The sequence below is a fragment of the Bombus vancouverensis genome, chromosome 1, assembly GCF_051014615.1.
Source record: "Bombus vancouverensis nearcticus chromosome 1, iyBomVanc1_principal, whole genome shotgun sequence".
NCBI classification, from domain to species: domain Eukaryota; kingdom Metazoa; phylum Arthropoda; class Insecta; order Hymenoptera; family Apidae; genus Bombus; species Bombus vancouverensis.
Genome location: NC_134911.1, coordinates 10,961,718 through 10,980,441, shown reverse-complemented (window position 1 = coordinate 10,980,441; position 18,724 = coordinate 10,961,718). Strand labels below are relative to the sequence as shown.

Genomic DNA, 18,724 nt, shown 5'->3' with positions numbered 1-18,724 from the left:
CTTGCTGTATCATAGAGGTTCCCGCATCATCGAGTGTATCCACGTGTGCAGGTAAATACACAAAAAAAGTGTAAAAATAAGAAGATACCGAAGGGAGAGGACCGGAGGAGTGGCTCGTGCGAACGAGTGGGGAGAAAGACTCGCAAAGAAATGCTCACGTACGCTTTACTAACGCGCGCAGAGCGGATTGGCGCTGTGCGACTCTAGTCTAGTAGTAGCCGAGCCGCCACGACGAAACGACAACGCAGCGGCGGCGTCCTTCCGCGCCTCTTCATTCCTTTGTCGCCGCTGTTGCTTCGTCTACCGACCCTCACAGACGATATTCGACGGCCGCTTAGACCTAAAGGAATCTCACCGACTGAGCTCAGAAACACGGGTTAGATTTTTTTTATTCTTACATAGTGAAGTTCCTGTGAAGAAAGTGTTTCACTTGGTGGATACCGAACTTGGATAACGACTTGTTTTACAAGGTTCAGAAATTGAGGTTTAGGGTAGATTATTTGAAACTTTTAACAAGGAATAATGGAAGTCGAGTATTATGAAGAGTATGCCTAGTTAGTTTGAGTTAGTTGAAATTGATTTGGAGTTTCTGATTGAATAGATTTGTATTTTGTGTGTTAACATATTTAGTGTCTTTTAATTTGGATTAGATTTAGGTATATACTTGAACTAGATATGCTGTGTATAAGAGGGTAGGCAGTTTTTACGTCAAATTACAATACATCCTGTGTATTATTAAAAATATTTTCACAAAAGTAATCTATTAAAATTTCGTTATTAAGTATGGATATAATCATTAAAGTTTATCTGTTATTATATCATCTATCTATTATCAGATCTATCATCAGATCTATTATCAGATCATTTAACATAGGATACCAATAACTTCATAATACTGGTATAAAATTTCGAAAAAAAATTATACTAATAAACAACATAAAACTTTCATACTCAAAATTTCATCTACATAACATTCACTACACCTTTATGCTATTTTTATGCTATTACAAAATCATTCTCTCCCATATTGCCTATAATAACATTCTAATATTCAACCCACAACAATTTACATACCAGATTTAATATCCAAATAATCAAACACTTCTTCCTTTATCATACTCTTCTCAAACATCCATTCAAAGAAATGCATTCAAAATCCACTGCCAAAGTGTAATAAATAATCCGCCATCCCATATAAAGCCAACATAATGTATAAAATTATACGGATCCTGGCTGCAGGACACTCAGCTGCAGCTCGAACATTACAGGAAAGGTTCGTGGATCTCTGAAACAGAGAGAAGTGAAAGTACCGCGTGGCCAAAGACTGCTGCCAGACGGAGGCTGCGTTTATCTCGATGACCAGCACGTGCTAGCGCGAAATAGTGCGGGGAACAACCTTAATAAGAATAAGACTGATCACACGTGGGTACAGCAAGATGAGGCTGGTGTTAAGTGTCGTTTGCTCGCTCCTGTTGATCCTGCCATTATCCAACGCGGACCAATGGCAAAACGGGAGGAACGTGGAATGCCCTCACAAGTGTATGTGCTTCGGAAACACCGTGAGATGCATGTTTCAGAAGCTGAACCGTGTACCACGAGTACCAACCAACACGACGGTCCTGTAAGTGGCTGCTTCTTTAACATCTACTACTTTTTTCTTCTTTTGTTCTTTTTCCCCTTTCATCGTATAACTTAGTCCTTCAGAGAGAGATTGATGGTTACATACAAAAATGCATGATAATCTATCAATGCATACGATGTCCCTAGGCGAATTACAGGGAAATTTGGATACACTAGTAATCGGGAAATATTCATGATGTAGACTGTGAATATTTCTAGCGCGAATGTACGTGGGAAGTGAGGAATTACATTGGTTGTTTATGTCTAGTGTAAATATGGTCTAGCTGGTATATATCTTCATTTTTAGATATTTAATGGTATCCGTTGGTTATTGGTTTTCCTGTTGATTTAAAAACATTCTTTTAATATATTTTCCTGTTTGAAGTTGAAAAATTTTAATTTTAAGAAATTGAAGATTGAAAATTCCTGAAACTAAACATTTTTTTTAAGTATTCTACTATTAAATTTTACCTTTCCTTTTCTTAAATCTTTCTATGTTTATTTTCTTCTTTCTCTTGGAAAAAATCTCGCCCTTATATTCAGAACTTGAAAGATACAAGAAATCTGGAAAAGTTTGGAATCTTTGAAATTAATTTACAAGTATTATCTGTAAATATATACTTGCGTAATATTGTATTTCATATATTTATATTATATACTATATGAATTAATAGGAAGTATATACCATCGTAGTTCAGAAGCAGTCAGATAATTAACTCTGGCATGATTAAGAAAAATCGCTCAGCAGCGGGTCAATTGAAACTTTATGACGTTCTATGATGATAGACTGTCTTAATGGTATGGAAGCAATAGCTTTTAATCAAAGATATGTACGTGAGTATATTTTTCCAGGTAATTGGAGGATCGCGTTTCATCAAAGATGAAAGGAATCGCGTGTATGTTGTATTAATACATATATCGGATAGCCATATTATATACACAGGTTATTGTATTTTAGATTATTCCACGCGAAAAAGTCACTCAAGCATATGATCCTATGCTTACTTTAAGTCTTCAAGTCTGAGGTATAATATTTCCTACAGAATTACAAATATCTGATATTTCTAAAGAAAATAATGCATCAACTCTATAAACAAAGATAGTTTATCTTTCAGTTTTCAACATCTTGTGAATTAACACAAAGGGAAGAAGCCACAGATCAATTTAGGTTCTCAGAATCTGTTTTACTTGATGACCTTGTACTCCTTGTATATACGCTTAAATGGTCATATTATGATTTCTTGAACCATCCTTATGATCTTATGATCTCTTCTTGAATGATCAATTTTGACTAAGCAATACGCTAATTTTTTAAAAAAATCTTCTTTTCTTCTGTTCTGGAATAAAATCATAAGAGAAATATCGAATAAATTTTGTATTGCATTTAGATTGTTGTAATTGATTTTTTAGTAAAATCGATACAATCGAGGTCGTAAGAAGATCGTCAATCGTATAAATAATTCGATACCTCAATGCTTCTTCGTGTGCTGCAGATGCATGTAAACGAATACAGTTAAAATAGGCGTGACCGTGCAGCTCAAACTATATATAAGAAGCAGACAAGCGGACGTAAATGAATGTTTGAAGAGTGGAACAAAAGTGGATAGCGTAAATACGAATTCTTGACTGCACATGTGCAATCTATTCTCTCCATAAGCTGTACGCGACGGAGTAATTTGTACTGAATTCAGTTTTCGTCTAGTTCCAATAAAAGAACATGTACCAACACAAATTTGGCACTTTTTTAACATCTTTCTTTGGATCTTCTTTTCAAATATAAAGCAGTCTTTCTAAAAATTCTTTAACAATCATTTGAAATAAAATTGTAATTTCTTAAGTAAGAAGTCGTTCCTGTTTTGGTGAATTTTTAGTAATCTTTAGTTACTTTTTAAGCTCTGCATATAAAAAGTCCAAAACAAACACTAATAAATAGTCGTTATATTTTCGAGTTTCTACACAATTCATGAATATCTTAATATCTTTTTATCTAATTTTTAAATAGTATGAAATATTTCCAAAAGGTCAACGATAAATTAACTTTTTCACAAAAAGATAACGTTTCTTCTTCTTTGTTATACTCCTTTTTAATAGTATTTTCAGAATCTTCCTCAACAAGTCTCTCGTTCTTATCAACATTTCTGGGCATGACATCATCCGTATACTGTAGGAATGGGTATGCGTGTATATTGTACATTATACGTTAATCCTGTCTTCCTTTTCTTTTATAAAACAGGCATTAGATTATTTCTTTTGAGCAAGAAAACCAATATATGTATTTAAACGGGCGAAAAGGCGATAAGAATATATCTATAGATAATGTTCACACATCATATATTTTATCAATTTTATCACCCTCAATGGGGTTAAGGACTGTGTTTCGATATTTGCCTCCGATCGCTTTTACTACTTTTTTTTCTTGTTAACTATAGAAATGAATGTAAGCTAATGAGTATTGAAATATGAATACAGAAAAATACATGAAAATGTATTTTTAAAAATAAACTTACTTTAAAATTGTTTATATTGTTTTAAATGTATATATACATACACATATAACTCTGGTAACATGAGATCTCTTTCTGTTTGAAGAAATTTATTAAAGTTTGAGAAAATTCCTTTGAACAAATCATGAAATCCTGCTGAAGTGGAGTTTTTTCACATTCAGTTTTAATGCATGATAAAATGGCTAATGGTAAAGCTGAACATAAACTACAAGAATATCGACACGACAATTGAATCTTGTTTAGAATGAGAACGCTAGAATGTTTGCATCGGGAGATCACTCAGGGACGAGTACATGCTGTAATATTCTTATCTGTAAAAAAATGTAATTAAAAGAAATCACCATTAATTGAACCATTGCCTCTCGGCTAAACCGGGCGGTCTCCTTCATAATAGAATATCGTGAAATAATTTATACTCTTCTTATCAAGCTTAAATACATAACTTGAAACACAATAATCAGTCGATGACGTAATTCTATATAAGTCAAATTTATCTTTTTCAAACTCTTCGTCGTCTTGCGAAAGAAGACATTCTGTTTTAGTCCACTATAACTTTCTAAAGTAATATCTTTATCAAATTGGAAGATTTACTATTTTCATGATCCATTAATGACTGATAATTATTTTAAAACGGGAACAATATAAGCAAATTTATCAATTGTACATTTAATTTTTGTCACATAACCTCTAATGAAAGAATTTAATTTCTTGGTCTTTCCAAAAATGGGTAAAAAGAAAATTTAATAAGAACAATGAAAAAGCTTTATGTTACATAAATAAAGATTTGTTGAAACAGTGAAACGAAAATTTAAAAAGAATAGAAGATTTATCTTTTTCATCGTCTACAAATGACTGACAATTATTTGCAAACAGAAGTGATAAGCGAGTTTATTAATTATTTAACTTTTATCACATAACCTCTAATGGAAAAAGTAAAAAGATATTTAATAAAAATAATTAAAGAACTTTACATTATTGAAAAAGTAAAAGAAAATTTCTTTTTAAGTGAAATTCGAAGATCACGAATAACATTCTAGCTAAGCATTTCCTCTCGCAATGGAACTTCTTCCTTTATCAACAAACGAGGATTGCGCAAAAATCTAATCCCGTTCGCTTGTCCACTAGATCGCTATAATAAATTAGTCCTGTCGCTGAACGTCAAATGAAACGTACAAAACAAACACCATTCCTCGAATTGAAAAGATCTCTGTTTTTCCCTCCATTTTAGCATGATCGATTTCCTTTTAGCGATGTTAAATCTGTTTAGAACAAATTTGTGCAACGAATTTCGTGCGATTTCTTCCTCGCTAATAATAAATCGTTTGTATTAAGAAATAACTGATATTTGACAGACGTAGTTAAACTCCTCCGCCCTCTATGAGCATATGAACTGACCTTTACAGCCTTCTTTTAATTGACGCTATTTTCATTAATTTTTGTATTATTACTAGTTGTATTGTATCGTAATAAGGAAAGCATTAATTTAATTAAAGAATTTTTAATCTTTTTTTCCTATGTACTAAGTCCAAATATTGCAATAAGGTAACGCTATAATATTTTCAGTGACAGAGTTGGAGTTATCAGCTGTTGATTATATGTATTGTACTCACAAAAGAATTGAGAAAAATGTTGATCCTACAGCATCGGCCCATGAAAAAGGTAGATCAAATTACCAGCTGCGCAGTTGCGCACTCAAATGCGTAGTCAAAACAATATGGGCACATGTACTTAACTGCCTTCAAAACTATGGCACACTCTTAACACAAACATTTACGTAAATCTAACTTTAGGCATTGTCTTTAAATAATTCAGTTGCATTCGAACTATCAACCGGAATAGTTTACAGTTTCTTGGATAATAACATCATTTTCTGCTATATAAGTTATCATATTTATACTGCATGTGATTAGTTATTATTCTGCTGCAGATTTTTATGCACTTTTATATTGTTACGAATATATCTAAAAATATGGAATTTAAGTAGAAATTTATTTTATCTACTAAGTATTATAACAAGTATTCTTTAAATATTCAATAAATGCGTAAATATCTGTAGTCTATTTATTATTATTTTATTGTATTATTATTATTGTTGTTATTATTATTATTATTGGTACATTATAATTTTCTGTTTATAACCAGCGCAGACACGGAGTGCTTGGAGGTTAGTCGTAAAAATTGGTAAAAAAGAATAATGAAGATCTATCAGACTAACTCCCATTAAATAGATAGCATACGAAATAAAGCATGAATAAAATTACTGTTCGTTAAGGGGCTGAATGTTTTCATTTGGAGAGGGGTTCGAATCGCATTTCGATTCATAGCCGATACGATGACTCCTTGATGGTTTCTACTTTTTCTATCGGGTAAAATGGTCTCGTTAAGTTCAAGTATCCTTACCAAGACAATGAAGTAGGGTCGCTCGTTACGACGATTAATTCAAGTCTAGTCAAGCATTTGTATAATACAATCAAACCATTGTAAACGTAAATGTTTTTGCACATTTTTAACGAATGGAAATATGTCAATGATATGTTTGAAAATATTAGGTTGTCCGAGAAGTTTCTTTCGTTTCATAAGGTGATATTAGATGAACAACAATTTCTGTTTTACATTATTTTATTGAATTAGGTATGATCCATTTCGTTATATTTTTATTATTACGTTCGTGCATAATTCGATAAACTAATATGAAACAAAAAACATTGTGCGTCTATTATTTCCTTATAAAACGAAAGAAACTTTTCGGACAACCTGATATATTCCAATAAGGTGGGTGGAGCAACTGACCACCAGATGACAGTAGAGACTATTTTTCAAATATTTTGATAGAATTTAATTTAATTTCTAACCTATTTCGAGAATTATTTCTAATACAAATAATATGAATATGTCAGAAGAAAAAAAAGGTAACATGATAAATACAATTTTAAGGTAAAGTAACATCTAATGAGAACAAATTGAATAAAATTCTAGAACTTCATAAATCGATTTTAGATAAACGAGAGTAATATAGTAACTTTAAATGAAATAGACAAGATGATGAAGGTTGAAGCACAACTCTGAACATGTCTTCAAGATTAATGATAGAAGTTTTTAATCAAAGTAAAACTTTATTTAAAGTGATGTTTCTTAAAGATGATTATAATAGAACATATCAAACGAAACTAAGCTTAATCAACATTTCATATTATGATAGATACTTCACAAGTAAGATTTAATATATTATAAGTAAACTGAAAGTAACCAGAGACAAAAATTTCTATGAATTTCATTGCATTAGTTTTTGTCATAATTTAATATATAAAATTTTACAGCGGATATTGCTTATAATTTATAACGAAGAAGGAGATAGTGATTAAAAGTTGAGCAAGTATTTTATTAGAGGCTGCAAGCGTTGGGCGTTACACGTAATTTCGTGGACCGAGAATCTTTTAAAATGATGAAATGAACGGTATCCAGATCGATCGGCGCAGGTATACCTATTATGGATATTGACCTGAATATCGAGCACCATTAAGTGGGGTTTGTCCTGACTTCATTGAATAAACACACCTTTGTTAAATTACCGATATGCTTTCGAGATAAAAGTTCTCCCGATCCAGCGACTGCTGTCTAAACAATTAAGCCGTGAATACACATTGGAAAAATTATTCTGAAGCTTATACAAGATACAAGGATATAGGACTTGGAATTATTTGCGATAAAATTATTGGAAAAACATCGTAAATATTTTATTTTGTATTATTAATTTTAGTTGGAATATCAAATACTTTCGGTTTTGATTTTCCATTTCAATTATTTAACAATTTTTCTATTCCATGATAATTATGAATATTTTAATAATGTTACTATATATTTAATATTTAACAAAGTTGAATGATGTATTACTTTAATAATGATTCAAAACAAAATTGTTTTTTCTTATAAATTTGATTTTTTATTCATTTCAATTTCAAGGTTTCAACTTATGTCAAGATAATTATATTTAAGTTGCAGCTTAAGTTGACCGAGTGAAGGAAGTGCACAAACAAGAATTGTCAGAAAAACCGCAAACGTCGTAATTCCATATAAGCACGTGTGAATCATGAGTCGAACTAGTGACAAATTATGGCGTCATCTTGGTACCAGAATTTGCTGAATAAAATTAAAAGAACATAGATCAAAGAATCAATATTATTGAATATTTTTAGAAATATAACTTTTGAATGTACGCTAATAATGTCACTATTGGCTGTCATAAATTTCATCGACATGATAGTCCTTTAATATTAATAGCGATAACTTTTTATCGAACCGATCTCATTGATGTCGAATTACGGAGAAAATTATAATGATCGACAGAGTTAAATAATGCCCACCATTAATATTTATGTCAATCCGAAAGTAAAATAGCAAAGTCATCGTGCCGCAGTGAAAGTAAATTTATTTCCAGCTCATTATCATTTTTATTGGCTTCCTTTTCTGCCATAGTACATCATACGCATTAGATATGTAATTTCCTTTTTATCAATCAGGATGATCGATATTTCCTCTTGGATACTTTACATTAATATATTCTAAGATGAAATCGTGATTTACGGATGGAAATAGCATTAAGAAGAAGAACGAAGAAAATGTAAATGTTGACAAAAAGAGAACTATCCTCTATTATAATCTTCTTCTACGTGAAATGTTGTGATAGAAAATATGGAAGATATTTATGATATTCGAAGAACGCCTGGGAAACGACATAGTATGGTAGTATACCAACTAGTGAATATTATGATAATTTTTGTATGTTTCTCTAGCTAATATGATTCTTGGTAGAATTATACATAATGTATATCGACAGTTAAAGCTTGCTTTTAGAGTAAAATTTGTTTTCTGTAGAATTGGTGCATTTTACAGAAAAAGAAGTAAGGAGATATAATTGATAGAATAATTTGTTCAACGAATCACTGCAAATACTTATAATAATTGCTTGAAAGAAGATTACCTAAGCGACTCAGTGTATATTAATATCACACATAAATATTACTATTATATAACTGATAAAGATAATTGGATAATTATCAAATTATCACTATTCATGTCAGACATATTTATTCTCTCTAAATATCAAACAATACCTAAGTCGAATAGTTCATCGAATCCCTCTTTCACTTCTAATATTTTCCACGATTTTTCTTTCCCATTCTTCTTTCCAGGCATAACCATTCCCTCGTCTTTACCACACATGGCAAGAAATTGAGAAAAATATGAATGAAAAGGTGCACGATGCGGAAAAATAAGAAGCAGAATACAAACGTGGTTGCTTGTGAAAGCTTTCTAGCAGAAGAATCTTTTATTATGCCGTAGTGTGTCGCGAGCAGTCGGCTCTACTCACGGATCGTTCCATTTTCGTTCGTCTGGCCGGTGGTTCGCCACGGAACGAAGCTCTGGAAGATCAGCTGGAGCGATAAAGAGGTTAAAATACCGACGCGTTGAACCGAGAACTCGCCTGACAATTTAGACGGAGGAAATAATGTGCAACGAGTCGAGTAAAATCGTTAATTAAGAGATTCGCGCTCTATAGCTCTGGCGATCTTTGTAGCGGCGAATCGTGTAATGATGCCTAACACATTGATCGTTATTGCTTCTCGACAAAATGCAGGGGGATCTGTGAAATCTATGTTCGTTCGATAAATAATTAAGCATTTGTCCTATTTATAAATATCGAGTCACGCTCGCGATTTAATATTAGAACTACTAAAATATGGAGATCTCATACATTTGTAGTATCACATTTTTGAAGATTTTAATGGTCCTTCGTAACATATATAGATAAGGGCTTATTTTTCCTATTGTATTATATATTTTATCATATACTTCTCATTTTGATACAAATTTCATACTTTAGTCACTGATAGTTCTAATGTTAAGGATCAAATTACAATGAAGGGAAGCTCTGCTTGTATCAAAGATTAATTTTAACTCTTTTCCAAATTTTCAACTCTCTAGTTGAATTTTGAAATTTTAACTCTAAATTTAATTTGCAATTATAAAATTATGGACTACTGAATACAATTTCTGTCTAATATTTTAATATCTTTCTTTAAATAAAATGTTAAAGCAGTAAATGATTAGCTCTGACCTATACTCAGGAACGAGATTATACATCAAAGGGTTTATTAGAAGGAGTTGCAATTGACCAACTTTCAGTGGGAATTATTTTGAGTTTCGAGTTAAAGTTCCTTCGTTGGTTCGCGAGCTCTTGTCAAGCCGATTGCGGCTGTAATCGATACTTGGAGCACGATTATTGCTCAACTGTGAGAGGAACATAAGAGTCAGTCGACATAGCGATCTTTCTGCGTAATCTCTGAAATTAAGAGCTTCTTTGCTGTCTTCGGCTCAAGTTTGTAGAATAGATTAAATGGAAGTTTTTGTTGTATGATTATATGGAGGTTTTGACGGGAGGGAGATATTAGACAAAGTAGAACTTAAAACAGATCGCAAAATATGTAAGAGCGAGATATAGTTTGAAATACACTGGTGTCGTAGGAGAGAAATTGAAGTGATGTCAGAGTATTTAAGACACCTCCACTAAATTCTTCCTACTCTTCTCGATCTTCTTCTCCATTTGACAACCTTGACTTTATATACTTTGCATATTCTTTCGCAATTCATAACTTTTATGTCTTTAGCATTGCGTCAATTAGTAATTAAAAATATTCCATTGTGGGAAGATGGTCCATCTATTAAATAACGTCTATAATTTATGTATATTATATCTCTCTATATTCTACCATATACTTTCTCTATACTTATAAAACCGTTCTATCATATTAACAAAATTGGATTAATTTCTCAATTTAGATCAATATATAATAGTTAAATATTCTACCTCTATTCTAAATATCCTGTTACTAATATATAATTAAAATATTCTGTTATCATTAAACATATCTTATTTGGAATATATTCTTTGTAATTAATATATTTCTGTTACATTAACGAAACTAAATTAATTTTACAGTGATCTACGATTCAACAACATAGCCGAGATACGACCTGGCTCCTTCCACAGTCTATCCAACTTACACACGCTTCTATTGAACGATAATCGCATCAAACACCTCTTACCAAGAACCTTCGAAGGTGCATCAAACTTAAGGATCCTCTATCTATATAAGAATCGTTTGGAACGAATTTCACCAGGGGCATTTTCCGGCCTGCCAAACTTAGAACAACTATATCTACATTTCAACCACCTGAAAGAAATCAGAAAGGGCACATTCAATGATTTGCCATCGTTGGAGAGACTTTTCTTGCATAGCAACCTACTGCATCACCTACCAGCGGACGCTTTTCACAATGTGGGACCCATGACACGTCTTCGTTTAGATAGCAATGCTCTCGTTTGCGACTGTAATTTGGTCTGGCTGGTGCAGAGGCTTCAAAACAAACCATCCGAGATGGCAGCCTTTTGTCAGTCGCCCAATGAGATGAAGGGAAGATCGTTGACAAGCATGTCGATGAACGATTTTCATTGCAGTTGAGTAATTGAGCTATCCTTATTACACCTGATCGTTGAAACGATAAGAAAATACATACATGTATTACATGGGTTACATAGATCTAGGTATAGCACTAAAATTACGAGACATAGGTTAGGATCTCTTTCATGAAAAGAAATGAAGTCATTTTAACTCTAGTATGGGTAACAAAGTATTGAAACTTATTTGACAATTTTATTTCCAAGTAATTAATATTGAAATAACTAAAAAATATTGCATATTTCAGAATTTCTATTTATCAAAAAATAAGGAATAGAAATACACATATAAAGAGATGAAAAGTGGATAGATATAATAATTAGTTCAAACGTAAAAGTAATTTAAATCTGCAAAATATTTCTTTGGATATTTTAAATAGTTGAAAATCAAGTGGTTAAAATTTGAGATTTCATATATACGAACAAAAAGATCGAATGAAATGAAGTACAAACAAGAGGAAGTATCGACCATTGCGCTCCTTTATGGCTCTCGCGAGACGCATCGCTCTTAATGGCGTTAAGAGAACTTTGTTTTACGACATTAGAAAATATTGCGGGTTACAGTTGGTTTTTACAGTTAGAAACTTTTTATTGAGAAAGTTAATTTGCTGATGGTGATGAAGACAAAGTGGGGAGAGTCTGGCTGGGAATGACACGTCTGTTTTCTCGATTATCCTCGATTACCTGGTCACACATGTTCGATGAAAGGCAAAAAGTATATTAAGTATAAAAACAAACATCATCTTCTCTTGTCTATTTAAAGAACACTCTGATATGAATTATTCAACACAATTATGTCAAACTGTCTAATCATATCAGTTTCAAATTAGATCAGAGTGAGAAACACGAATCATTTTACGTATCTAGACAACTACAAATAAACTTGGCTACAGCTACACGCATGCACCAGTTTTTAACAGATTGACATTAGTACCTTTGGTAAATATACCAGCCATGCCTAAATTGATTTCAAACAGTTCAGCTATTCCCCCTTTTAAATGCAATTAAAAATAAAAAAATTTATTTAGTATTAAACAATTGTTTAAAACTATTATTATTACATTTTAGATTAAAGTGAGAAATCGTAATCAATTATAATTTTTGTTAATGTAATTGTATGTAAGCAAAGTTAACAAAGTAAGAAAATTAAAAGCAAAAAGAATTTTAGTTATTCCAATATTATTTGCTTAATGTAAAGCTATAGTAAGTAAAATTTTCAATAATATAGATGTATATTATTTTGTATGTATTCAATAACATAGATAAATAAAAATCTCCAATAGCATAAATTTATATAAGCAAACAAAGATCTCTAATGACATAAATCTACATAAGGAAACAAAATGTTATTATAGAGAGTTAAAAGCAAATGAAAAATTTTATCCACTCCAATGTTACAAATCATTAATATACCTACCAATACGATTATACAATTATTTAACTATAGATTATTCTTAAATTCTCATTTTCGTTTTTCAGCTGAACCACGCATAATGAACGGTCCCCAGGATGTAGAGGTCAGGCTGGGAGGGACCATCAGCTTCACCTGCGAGGTAATAGGAGACCCGATACCGGAAATCAAGTGGATGCGGGACTCTAATGAAGTATCCGCCGATGGGAACCGTTATGTGATCGAGGATGATGGAACATTAATAATATCAGATGTAACGGAACAAGACACTGGTGAATACGAATGCATGGCCAAGAGCGAAATGGGCTTCACGAAATCAAGAAAGGCCAGAGCAGTAATCACAGTATCACCATCCTTAAGATTTACCGAGTTGCCTGAGTCACAAACTGTCCAAGTTGGAGTAGATGCTTCTTTTACCTGTAAAGTGGATGGTCGTCCTGCACCAACTATTCAGTGGTGGAGAAATGGTCAAATGTTAGACGTTGGTGGTCGTATCGCCATAGAAGACGAAGGAAGTTTGTTGAAAATATTTGCTGTAAAAGAATCAGACTCAGCTAGATACGTTTGCCAAGCGAAAAACTCTAATGGATACGCTGAAACAAGCGCGGATCTGAGGGTAGTAGATGAGTCTTATAGTCCTCCTAAGCTAACGTATGAGCCACACGATATGGAGGCGGAATCTGGAGCCATTATAGAGATCCCCTGCAGAGTAGAAGGCTTTCCTAAACCCGTGATACAGTGGAAGAAGGATGGTACAGCTGTCGAAGGGTCTAGATTTCGTGTATCGCGCGGGGGGAGCTTGTATCTTTATAATGTTACTGCTGCCGATACTGGAAGGTGAATTTTGATACTTTTTATTAGCATTTCTTGTGTTATTTATTTAAAACATATAGGAAAATATTAAGTGGTCTATGATCTATAACCTTGAATGGAATATAGTAGAAAAATCCAAGAATATATGAGAATAGACATAAATATTGCCATAACTATGACATATAGATGAGTGTAGGAAAACTTACTAAATTTTTAAATGCAACATCTTAACTTCTGATATTCTGATATTCTGATATTGCGATGTATGTTTGTTTTCATCGTCATAAGTCAAGAATTGTGTACACAGATATGAATGCTCCGCCGTGAACCAATATGGTCGAGCAACCGCCCAGGCGTTGGTACGCGTTCGCCAGCCCGAAGCAGCAGATGTTCTTGTGATCAGAGCCTTCAAAGATGCAACCGAGGAGATCGATCGAGCCATAAATAACACGCTGATAGATCTTCTTAGCGGATCTGCGCGGACGAATCCACTGAGACTCGCGCGTTTCCCAGATGCAGTCGGTCGCGCAGCTGCCAGACCTGCTGAAATTTTCGAAAGAACGCTCGTAAATATACGACGAATGGTAAACTCTGGCCTGAGTGCGAACACCAGCACTGAATTCCGATATGAGGAAATTCTAACGGCGGAACAGGTGTGTTTGAGTTATGGTTTAGTTAATTTTTGTATAATAATATTTTAAGTTATTAACAAATTTCAACCATTCCACAGGTTAGAGAAATCGAAAGGTTATCTGGATGCACAGGCCACAGACACCGTCAGAATTGCACAAACATGTGCTATCACAATAAGTACCGTAACATAGATGGCAGCTGCAACAACTTACGACATCCAACCTGGGGTTCTTCCTATACTGGATTCCGTAGAGTTTTACAACCAATTTACGAGAATGGATTTTCATCACCAGTCGGTTGGGAAAGAAATCGCCGTTACTATGGATATCCGAAACCTTCTGCGCGTTTAGTTTCCACAACGCTAATAACCACTCATAACGTAACTTCAGATAGTGGAATCACGCATATGGTAATGCAGTGGGGTCAGTTCATGGATCATGACTTAGATCACGCTCTTCCATCAGTTTCTAGCGAATCATGGGATGGTATAGATTGTAAGAAGTCTTGTGACAATGCTGCACCTTGCTTCCCCATGGATGTTCCACCCGGTGACCCTAGAGTCAATAATAGAAGGTGCATTGATTTTATCAGAACGAGTGCAGTTTGCGGTTCTGGTGCAACCAGTTTATTATGGGGCAGTCTCACTCCTCGAGAACAATTAAATCAGCTAACCAGCTACATGGATGCCTCTCAAGTATATGGTTACGACGATGCCTTAGCCAGAGATCTGCGTGACTTGACCACAGATCATGGTCTGTTGCGAGAAGGGCCTGCAATTCCTGGCCATAAACCTCTTCTGCCATACGCTAACGGTCAATTCGTCGATTGCAGGAGAAATCCTGTAGAAAGTTCGATCAATTGCTTCGTAGCCGGAGATATCAGAGCCAATGAACAAGTGGGCCTTCTAGCAATGCACACGATATGGTTACGCGAACATAATCGCATAGCTCGCTTTTTACGTGATATGAACCCTCAATGGAATGGGGAAAAATTGTATCAAGAAGCTAGGAAGATCGTAGGTGCAGAGATGCAACATATTACATATCAGCACTGGATGCCTCATGTATTTGGTAGAACTGCAGAAGAACTTTTAGGTTCGTATCGAGGTTATGATCCTAACCTCGATGCTAGTATCTCCAATGTTTTTGCTACCGCAGCTTTAAGATTCGGTCATACATTGATTCAACCTCAGTTGCAGCGTCTTAACGAATCTTTTCAACCGATTCCCCAGGGTCCTCTTAAGCTAAGAGACGCCTTCTTTTCGCCGTGGAGATTGGTCGAGGAAGGCGGCGTGGACCCTCTTATGAGAGGAATGTTTGGCACTGCCGCAAAATTGAAATTACCCGAAGAAAATTTGAACTCAGAACTGACGGAACAATTATTCCATACTGCCCATGCGGTGGCTTTAGATTTAGCTGCGATGAATATCCAGCGGGGCAGAGATCATGCACTGCCAGGTTATTTAGAATGGCGACGATTCTGCAATATGTCTTACGTTGAAACTTTCGAGGATCTAGCCGGTGAAATTCGCAGCGCTAGGGTTAGACAAAAATTAAGAGAACTGTACGGTCATCCTGGGAACATAGATGTCTGGGTTGGTGGAGTACTGGAGGATCAACTGCCTAATGCCAAACTAGGACCACTCTTCCAATGTATTTTGTTAGAGCAATTTAAACGTACTAGAAATGGCGACAGATTTTGGTATGAGAGTCCGACTGTTTTTAAACCAGAACAACTCGCACAGATAAAACAAACGAGCTTAGCTAGGATCCTATGCGATAATGGCGACAATATTAACAGAATTCAACCGAATGTGTTCTTACTGCCCGAAGGTGATAATAAGTTCGTCACTTGCGATGAGATTCCATATGTAGACTTAAGAGTTTGGTCCGAATGTTGCGATGGATGTGAAGATCAGAGTAACACAATTTCGAGATTCAGACGTAGCGCAGCCAAATATTTGCCATCGCAAAATAGTTTCTCTCTGAAGGATACAAATACACAGAGCCAGAGTGAAAAAACAGAATATTTAGAGAGAACAATCGAAGAAACCGAGCAGGAGTTTAGGAAGGTTATAGATCTTGTAGAATCCTTGTCTCATAAGATAAAAGAACTGAGATCACTTTTAGAGGACGTGAAGAAATCGAAGTAGAACCATAGACGATGTACCATTGTTCTAACGCGCGTCCAATTTATCTTAAATTCGCTTCGTATTAGATATTCATTAACGTTTCACGTTTATTACTGTACATACACGAAGTATAGAAGCCCAATTGGGTTTATTAGGAGATTAGCTGTTTATTGCTCTCCTGTCAGATTCGAATTCGTTATTTAGATATCTGTTATTATCTCTAGTCTCATATTTGATACATTAATGGTACTAAAAAGAGCTTAATGATATTTATAGAAGCAATAATAGAGCTTAAATCGCACTGTTGTCGATCTCCCACTTTTATCATTTTTGAAGCTGCAGAGAGTCACATATTGCTTTAATGGCATAATATAGATACATTTCAGAATTGATATAAGTAAAACGATAAAAATATTTTAATTGTATCCTATGCAATAACAATTTTCTTTTTTAGCAATGAGAAGATTTACATATCACCTTGCCCTCTTTCCTTTTACGTAGATAATACGTAACTATTGTATCAACTAGCTATTAATGATATGCACAAAATAATTTTATTAACAAGTTCTATATTTAACACAAAGTTTAAAGGAAAACGAACCATAAATACATTTACTACTTAATATGTACAGTTTTGATATTGATTACTGTTATGTTGAACGCTTACATTTCTATGATCATGTGCCATGTGTTTGTTTTATATTATGTACATGTTAGCTCCTAGCAAATTTGTAGGAGTATTGTAGAAAGTGTTTATTGATTCATTTCAGAAAGATCTAAATTTTTGGAAATATGTATTAAATAGAAATATTCAATGAAAACTAAGGATAGATCAATGTTTGAAGGATATCATAATGCAGCATCCAGTAAAGAAATTGTATTCACTTGTGTAGCTATATAAACATATACACACTATATACACATTGAAACATTACTGGAACATATTCAGGTTTTATAATATATCCATGTACTAAAGTATTCTGTTCATTAAATATTAACACTATACAACAATATATGTACTGCTTTATTTCTGTCCAACAAATTTTGTGTGCCGTCCATGAGCAATTATATGCTTCCCCTCGTCTTTTGTAATATCTACTGCAAGGAACGCTAGTGTTTTTCCACCACGTACAGTTTTGGCATCAATTGTTATCAGGTCTCCAGGAAGGGCAGGTTTCATAAACCTATATATTAATTATTATTATTACATTATAACCAGTTATAAATATATATAGCTCTTGTTATAATTATGGTTATACCTACGTAATATTTAAATCTACTGAGACACCTGGTGAATTATTTCCATGTGTCATTACAGCATATGTAGAAACACAATCAATTAGCGTACTTGTGAAACCACCATGCAAAGTACCACCTAAGTTTAAATGCTCCTCGGATATGATTAATTGTGCTTTACAATTTCCATTTCCTGCTGAGATTATTTGGAGCTGTTTAGTAAACAAGTATAAAATTATTTCACAATAAGACAAAAATGAACTTATTGTTATATTTAATTTTTATATTTACTGTAATTTATTAGGTTGTCCCAAAAATTTCTTTCATTTTATAAGGAAATAATAAATATATACTATATTATACCATATTATATATTATATATAACATATAATGTAATAATATAAATCAAGAAATGTGTATCTATTATTTCCTTATAAAACGGAGAAGACTTTTGGGTTAACCTAATAGTATATAATATTTATTGTATTTTATGAATTGCTATTATATGTAATTAGAAGAAAAAAGATCACAAAACAATGAAAAACATTACTTTTTGTAAACATTGTCCGAAATTTGGCGTTTTAAGAACATGTTCCAAAACTGATGTAATCAATTTTGTTTTACACATCTTACGATTTGAATATTTTACGATTTTTCATTTAAACTTTTGTGATTTTTACAACTAAACGTTGTACACTTTAGAGCGTCTTTATTATATTCAAGAGAAACAAAATGTTAATTAGTAACTTATTGAATTTATAAAATTTTGCACATTATGCTTGAATAACCTATACTTCGACAAATAAACAGCGCGGTAAGACAATTTTTAGATAAATATAGGAATGGGAACGAGTAACAGT

At 33.3% G+C, this 18,724-nt stretch overlaps 2 protein-coding genes and 2 long non-coding RNA genes across 7 annotated transcripts; 2 read left to right on the top strand and 2 right to left on the bottom strand.

The window, feature by feature from the left end:
* Window positions 1–176: 176 nt before the first annotated feature.
* On the top strand, window positions 177–17,639 carry Pxn (Peroxidasin). Of its 2 annotated transcripts, none has more exons than XM_033327969.2 (6): window positions 177–376; window positions 1,269–1,621; window positions 11,122–11,639; window positions 13,120–13,888; window positions 14,172–14,517; window positions 14,595–17,639. In XM_033327969.2, exons 2-6 carry the CDS (start codon window positions 1,437–1,439, stop codon window positions 16,647–16,649), a joined length of 3,873 nt encoding a protein of 1,290 aa, XP_033183860.1. In that variant the 5' UTR covers window positions 177–376; window positions 1,269–1,436; the 3' UTR covers window positions 16,650–17,639. The 2 variants fall into 2 exon arrangements, with proteins under 2 accessions (XP_033183860.1, XP_033183861.1); XM_033327970.2 differs by having other exon boundaries at window positions 1,240–1,621.
* Window positions 1,615–5,880, bottom strand: LOC117153697 (uncharacterized). Its single transcript, XR_004463657.2, has 6 exons — window positions 5,735–5,880; window positions 4,128–4,435; window positions 3,089–4,043; window positions 2,306–2,957; window positions 2,092–2,184; window positions 1,615–1,960 (listed from the first exon to the last, which is right to left on the bottom strand). It is a non-coding gene; the product is annotated as an uncharacterized LOC117153697 (long non-coding RNA).
* On the top strand, window positions 4,775–11,102 carry LOC143302743 (uncharacterized). Of its 3 annotated transcripts, none has more exons than XR_013058520.1 (6): window positions 4,775–6,166; window positions 6,267–6,490; window positions 7,122–7,334; window positions 7,442–7,849; window positions 8,118–8,543; window positions 8,642–11,102. It is a non-coding gene; the product is annotated as an uncharacterized LOC143302743 (long non-coding RNA). The 3 variants fall into 3 exon arrangements; XR_013058521.1 differs by having other exon boundaries at window positions 6,267–7,334; window positions 8,642–8,864; window positions 9,314–11,102; XR_013058519.1 differs by having other exon boundaries at window positions 6,267–7,334.
* LOC117153693 (acyl-coenzyme A thioesterase 13) lies at window positions 17,178–18,681 on the bottom strand. The gene is made up of 3 exons (XM_033327978.2): window positions 18,415–18,681; window positions 17,892–18,076; window positions 17,178–17,812 (listed from the first exon to the last, which is right to left on the bottom strand). Exons 1-3 carry the CDS (start codon window positions 18,490–18,492, stop codon window positions 17,653–17,655), a joined length of 423 nt encoding a protein of 140 aa, XP_033183869.1. The 5' UTR covers window positions 18,493–18,681; the 3' UTR covers window positions 17,178–17,652.
* Between the last annotated feature and the right edge of the window lie 43 nt (window positions 18,682–18,724).